Source organism: Bombus impatiens, unplaced genomic scaffold, assembly GCF_000188095.3.
Source record: "Bombus impatiens unplaced genomic scaffold, BIMP_2.2 scf_0815, whole genome shotgun sequence".
In the NCBI taxonomy this organism is placed as follows: Eukaryota; Metazoa; Arthropoda; class Insecta; order Hymenoptera; family Apidae; genus Bombus; species Bombus impatiens.
The window spans coordinates 854,627-861,915 of record NT_177234.1 but is presented as its reverse complement, the minus strand read 5'-3'; the positions used below and the strand labels follow the sequence as shown (position 1 = coordinate 861,915).

At 50.5% G+C, this 7,289-nt stretch overlaps 1 protein-coding gene across 1 annotated transcript in view; it reads left to right on the top strand.

The window, feature by feature from the left end:
* LOC100743681 (pro-neuregulin-2, membrane-bound isoform) overlaps window positions 1–7,289 on the top strand; it is a gene marked incomplete at its 5' end in the record, with an annotated part of 65,225 nt that overhangs the window by 20,457 nt on the left and 37,479 nt on the right. The window contains one exon of the mRNA XM_003492694.3: window positions 4,334–4,476. Within this exon, the coding sequence (XP_003492742.1) occupies window positions 4,334–4,476 (143 nt within the window). The remainder of the gene's footprint in view (window positions 1–4,333; window positions 4,477–7,289) is intronic.

Below are 7,289 nucleotides of genomic sequence, written 5' to 3'. Positions count from 1 at the left end.
CCAGCTTCGGTTTTATCGCGGCTCGTCGAGCGCGCTGGTAGTTAGCCGTGAATTCTGCCCGGAAGTAGGCGAACGTAGAAACACACGGTCCATAGAAATAAAGAAATCGAAGCAAAAATCGCAAACGTTCGACGAGCGTGTGTCCGATATCGAGAATCAACGATATCGAATTAACGTGCCGGCAAACGATCGCGTAACGACGGTGCGATCGCACTTGCTTTTGTTCGCGAGACGTAGGCGAGTACGTGGGCTGAACGACGATTTGACGAACGTTATTGCGCCGAGCGAGATTTACGAGCCAGCCGATGTGAATTGGGTCCCGTTCGTTACGCGATCAACGGGAAAATATGATGAGAAAAAGCGTCGGTGGAGGTGGAGTTAACACGTGGCTGGAACGAGGGATACTCGTGCAAAGTACAAGAAGCGTTATTTGGTGTTATAGTGATATAGGGATTGTAAGTCAGGATGAGGCGCGTTATTGAAACGTTAAGGGGAAGTTACGTATAGGTACTCCTAGCGCCTTCGTACTTATCTCATGGAGTAAGTGGAGGGGCTGCATTCACTTAGGATGATCGTAAAATCCATTCTTAAGGCGGTTGGCCTGTTAAGCTTTCGAGTTACCGCCTAATCTCCACGCCTGTGACATCACCTTGCGGAATATCGGAGTACCCATAATCGAAAGCCTGCGACGTTTTTGAAAGTTATCCGAACCGGGTAACCGGGTTCCCGTTTGATGCAACGCAACGAACAGCTCCGCCGTAAGTTCCTTCCGATCTTTTAATTTCCGCGATCCATCTAATATTAACGTCTTCTGCGGCGACGCTATCGACGTGACGTATCGACGTGTTACGACTGAAAATCGATCTCCCAAGTTTCTCTTCGGTAATCAAGCAACTTTCCAACTTATTTCCCGGCTCTATCCCAGAAAAATCCTCGTTCGCCGAGAGTAATTAAAAGCAGAAAGGCTCCGGAGCGAAAGCGGGACTCGATGAAAAAGGTGTCCGGATGCGTCGACTCACGCTAGGCTATCTCCTCGCGCGGAAACTTTGCGAGGAAATTTCCGCAGACGGCCTTGAGTTCGGGAAGCGGCGTGGCGCGGCGTAGCTGGCGATTCGCCTGAGCCGGTCGTTACAAGATCCTCGTGGATCGATTCCCTTTGGAACGCGTCAAAGGGGTTCGCGGAGGGATGGCGGTGTGGCGGTACGACGGCCAGGGAGGAGGATCGGTAGGCTAACCGGCCGCAAAAACGTAACGAGATGAAAGAAGAGCGCGAAAGACGGACCGACTCATGAACGAGGTGGAATACATAAATAGAAATCTCGGTTTATCCCTCTCCATCGGCCCATGCTTCCAGCTCTCTCTCTCTCTCTCTCTCTTTCTTTCTTTCTCTCCGCCCGACCCTCTTCCTTCCCCCTATTTCGCTCCTTTTCTCTCATTCTCCGTCGGTCGAATTCTCCTGGAAGCTTCTTCTCTCTCACGGTGGCATATATACGCGTCTACTAACCGGAGAGTAGCGGTAGTCTAGACGGAGTGTCGATTTTTGCCGCGGCACCAAATTAGAAACCCTTCTCTGCTGGATCCATGGCGTGCGCGTGGTTCCACCGCCTCTCCGTCTGCTCCTCTCGCGCCACCATTCTCCGCCTCTCTTTTTTTCTCGTTCCCCGTGACCGTCGCACCAGACTATCTCTCTCTCTCTCTTTTCTTCGTCCTTCCTTCCCCACTCGCCAGCTCTTCTTCTCTTCAGCCAACGTTTCTCTCGTTCACTATGTATCTCCGTATCTCGTGAACGCTCGCATGCGAAATCGCTTAAAGGGGATGAACAGACGACAAGCCTTAGCTGTCCGCTCTCGTGCAAATATTTTCGCTGCGACCTGTGCGGCTCCGGACCTTTCGGAGGCTGCCGCTTTTCGGTAATCGAAAAAAAGGGAGAGAAAAGGGTCGACAAACGATGCCAATGAAAATCTCATTTTCGCAACCGTCGGTCGTCATCTGGCACAAGAGTGGGTGTTGCGGAAAATGCTCGTCCTCTGAGAACGTTGCAATTGGAAAATTTCTAGTCGATCGATCTTTCGAATGTAAGATTGCCGATGGTAGGAAATAGAAAACGACGGGGAACAAGCTTACGGCGAAGCTTCGGCAAATTCAAGCTCCTGAATGCAAAACACCGCTGATCTTGTATTCATCCTCTGATATCGGCCGCGTGCATACATTTATGTAAACACGCGTACGGGGTGTACGAGAAGAAGCCGTGGAACCAAGGTATCGCGTAAAAGGTGCATAAAGGTCGACCGTAAAGGAAAAAAGTTGAAGTTAATGCAGGGGCCGCGCAAATTGTGTTCACCGCACTACTCTTCGCTTTCATTACCTTTAACTCCTCTCGGCCTTCCACCTGAGAGGGCAATTACCCCGTCCCTCGATCCGTTTCGGCGATCTCTCAATTCTTTCGTCACGCTTCGATCCGCCCTAAGAGCTGGCGAATTAAAACTTCTCGCTCCGCGAAATCTCGGTTGAACTCGCAGCAAAGAGCGAGCTTCTTTCTCTCTGAAAATCGGTCGTTCTCGATGCGAAATTCCTCGATTCGATTCCTACGGTACGTGGTAGATCGAATGGTGGATGGTGGAGCACGATCGCGACGCACAGATCGAAGAAGAACGTTCGTCGGATGAAATTGTGCGAGACAGGTTGTTAGCTGGATGGAGTTTCGCTGAGGAGACAACACGGCGAAATTAATAACAGCGTAGACGGACCAGAGAAAACATCGATCTCGCCGCAATTAAGGGATTATTCTCCGGATGTTCACGGCGCAACGGGCACGGATATTGCGTTCGATCCAATCGCGATTTGCGCACGCGTTTCGTTAATCATCGCTGCAGTTGAAATGCTGGAATTAGTGGAAAGTGGCGCTGTCCATTTTATCCTATCTCGGTTTCAAAATTGCGCCAGCCAAGCTTGAAAACCAATTCGAAATGACAGCTCCTCTAAGCCATCGTGGCATTCGATCGACGAAGGATTATGGCGCCAGCGCGTGGCATTCGCGTCATTTAACCGCCAAAAAGCTTACCGGCTCTTTCTTTCTGCGTCGCTTCGATTCACGTTTTCATCGAGGTTCTTAAGAACGTGGTGTGGAACTACCAAGACGAAAATTATCGAAACGAAGAGGAAAAAGGCCGGTGTCTGACATGTTCGGCCAGAGTCGAAGATCCACCCTTGAAATTCCGACTGCGAATTCCAGCCGACTGTGGATTTACGATCAAGCTCCTCTTCTCTTCGGTCCGTTAACTTTCCGAGTCGCAGTACGTGGACTCGCTAGATTGCGGCGTAATACAGGGCCATCGAGAAACTCCTCTGACAAGTGGAAGGAGACAAGGGACCATTCCAGAGTCGGTTGAATCGCTTCCAATTTAAGGAGCTATCTCAGGACGAACTCACGTTTTGCCTCGCGATCGGAAATGCCACGCTCCTCGCTGCTTCCCGGCGATTCGACCTTGCCAGCTTCTGCATTTCTATCTCAAGCCAACAACTGCCTGTTCTCGAATTTACCGGACTCCGTTGTCCCTGCTCTCTTGCTCCACTCTTTCGAATTTCCAACGCATCGACGTCTCGAGGCAGCTGCAAACCAACATCGTTGGTCGAAGCGGAGTATTTGCAGTTTAGTAGTTTTCCTATTCGATATTCGTTCCCGAAGGAGCACGGATCGCGCGTAAAGTTGGCGGCAACGATTTTCCTAAGCGGCTTTCATACGTTTCGACGCGTAGCTTAGGAAATAATCTGGAATTCGAGATAAAACAGAGGAGAAACGTGACGTGGGTAGAACACGTCCGGAACCGCATCGATCGTTATCGATATATTTGCGTTACGAGGGAATTTCGCCGGCAGTAATCCGCAGTGTTTGAAAAGTTATTAAATTTGCCGGCGTCTCGAGGGCAAGTTCGAAAGCTCCCCGGCAGAAGTTTCGGCTTCTTCATACGGAAAAACGAGTTTTCCCGGATAGAGAAGTCCAGAAATTTCAGACCGCTCTAAACCCCATGGAAGCTCGCAGGCAAGTGTATTTGGATCCTTGGGAGCGCAGGCAAAACTTCCTGTTTGCCCGAACTTTGCGCAATCTTCTCCCGGGACTCGAAGAAAGGTACGCGAGCTCGGTCCACGCCACCTCGATATTCGTGTACTTGTTGGAAAGATAATAAACGAACTAATCCGCTATCTGGCCGCGTTTCCATTGAATATTACCAGAGCAAACGATTATCGCAAATCCCCGTGTCGATGGTGTAAACTTTGCTTTTATATAGGCACAAGGTCTTGAAAGTCTAATGAATATCACGTTATCTGTTCGCAGGCGGAGATCGAAAGTGGTGATATCCTCCGCGAAACCCGAGGACAGCGGCAGATACGAGTGCGTAGCGGAGAGTACTTCCGGTCATCGAGCCTCACTCGCGGCCCAGCTTCTAGTCGCTCACGATACGAGAGTTTCGGAAACCAGTGAGTATCACCGATCCTTCCGTGTACGCGTACATATCGTACGGTTGTATCTTTGTAACAAACGAGAGGCTAACCGAGGATGGAGTATCTACTTATTCCGTGATACAAATCCATGTCTGTCTCTATCTATCTCATTAATAAAAATACTCCAGAAACACGATACTCTGGCGTCCTTAAAAACACGACAGCTTCGTTATTCGAGCGTCGATCGTCGATACAAAAACGGGAGGAGGAACGTTCGCGAACAAAGAGAACGCGGGACGCGTTTTGTTCGATGCCGGCTGGATTTCCGGTGATCGATCGATCGATCGGTGAACACCTGCCGGCACATCACGACGCGCTTCAGTTTTCACTCGTTGTCGTCATAACTCCGATGGTGCGTGCACCCGCAGCGGAATCTCCATTGAATCCTCGAAAAAATAGAGGCGCGCGTTTTGTACGCGTAACGGGATGCGACTTCACGATACACTGCTCTGCAACCTGCGACATTTCGATGACCCTATTGTCGCCATGAAAATCATTCTTTTCCCTTCTTTTTTGTTTCATTCATGATCGCGTGACGTTCTGAAAGGGAATACCGCGCAATAAACGGCGAATATAAAAACATCTTTCGATCCCTTTTCGGGTAAGTTAAACACGATGCAAACGGAAATCATAAATGTACGATTGGAAAGGTGATTAATTTTTCATTTATCTCGCAATACGATGGAAGATATACGTATGAAAGGGAAGTGTAGGTAGAAAACTCGGTCAGGACGTCTGGAACGAAACGATAATCGATCGTCCACGGAGGATGCGAGTATCGGCTCACTGGCACGGTGGTGTAGCCATTTACGGTCGACGTCTCGCGTAAAGATGCGACCAACCACGTTGTGCATAAACGTCTGAAACAGTTCGCATTGGCGCTTATCGATCGACAGCCGGCTAGACCTCGAGCAGAAGGCCACCGCGCGGAACCTTAGTTTATGGGTTTTCATAATACCTGCAACATTTGGTAGACGTTTTTCGCCAGGGTATTTATGCCAACTGAGAAATGCAGCCGTGGCGGTAACAGCTAGACCGGGAAAAACGCGGAGCTCGACCGCGGTGAAATTCGTACTGCAAACGCGTAACTCAGTTTACAGTGTGCTGTAATTTCCAGCACGATACGGGATCAATTCGAAGGAATTGCTGGTGTTCGAGTGAGAAATTCCTCGCCGAAAATACCGAACGTAAAGCGAAACGGACCGAGACCCGCGCACAAAGGGTCGTTCGTACGTATGGAATACTCGAAAGTTAGCTGTGGCACCGAAGAAACGATAATCGTTGAAAAATTGGTTAAATATCGAGACAGCAAGAGGAACGATATGGAGAATAGCGATGAGAGGAAAGATCCATTCCAGAAGTGGGCCGATAGACGCAGGTGATAAAGTTAGGATTAAGCACCTGATGCGATAATGCCCGCGCAGCCGGCGCTCGGTTCCAGCAAGGCCGGGAAAGCTTGCGGTTCACCGCCACCGAGGCACTGCGAGCTCGTATGACGGACAAAGGGCGACAATTACAACCCTGCCAGCCACGTCAGGGTTTCATATAGCTCTGAACTGCTGATGGCGGGTCAGCTACCCGTTTTGGTGTACACTCGCGTACATTCGACCGGCTCGTAAATCCCGCAACGATGGAACGTTGTCCTGATTCTCGCGGAATTTACCCGCATTTTCCCTCCACTACGCTTCGAGCAACGAAACGAGCGGCGATACGAACGATCGAATCGACGAAAGAATCGATCGAAGGAAGCGATCGCGATCGTTTCGTCCCGAAGACGCCGGTGAACTCGATGGAAAGAACGTGCCCTGGCAAACAATCACTCGACACGTTTTCCTCGACCGGCCCTTTTATTCTTACGGTCGGTAGCACGCTCGAGGGCATTTGGACGACGCGCCGCGGCCGTGACTTCTGTTTCCTTACTGGTTAGCTGCTCGATTGCGGTAACAGATTGTGGTAATGTTTATAAGCCTAGAGTTACTCGAAAGAGCGAACAGCGCGCTAGTCTAGACTGCAATAACATTTACCACAAACTTTTACTACGACTCGAATGTTCGTGCCTTACTCGAGGCCCGAGCGCTCTCTCCACTGCACAATGTTTTAACAATTGCCGTTGCAGTCGCAATGGCACGCTTTACTACTACGGAGGTGTAACTTGATACAATAACGCGCGCGTTCCGCGTCGTTTAGTCGGAAAGAGCCGACTCGCGCCAGCCATCGGTGTTGTAGCCGCAGATCGGCGAAATTATGCATCGCAAGGCGTTCTCTATCTAACGAACCTCCGAGGAACCGTTGGAGTTCCATCGTTTGCCTTGTTAGCTGTTCCGGTTTATCGATATCGCGGTTAGAAGCTTTGACGAGTTTCGAGCACTTGGGAAAAGTCGTCGTCGTAGTCGTCGAGGGGACGAAATAAACGTTGCGGATCACACGTCGCCACCCGAATCGCGCAAAAGCCAAGGTTTCGTGCTTAAGTTCCGCGAGAGAAATCCTCGACCGGTCAAATACCCGGGGCGGAGGGTGAGCCGAGGCCAGAGAAAAGGAACGAGTTTCTTTTGCACGGTGCGCGAATGCTCGCGTCAGCGTAGCCAGAAACCGTGAAATTGTAAAAACCAAGACAGCGGCCCGGGCAATTTATCCGCGCGTACGATTTCACCGACCACGAGAATCGGTGGAAGAAAGCGCGCTTTCGGCGTCGGACAAAGAGTCGTTTCCCGGTCCAGCCTCCGATATCCTCGAGAACGGCCCTGAGCGGCAGCGGATGTGGCTCGAACATCGATCGTTTCAAAGTTCTC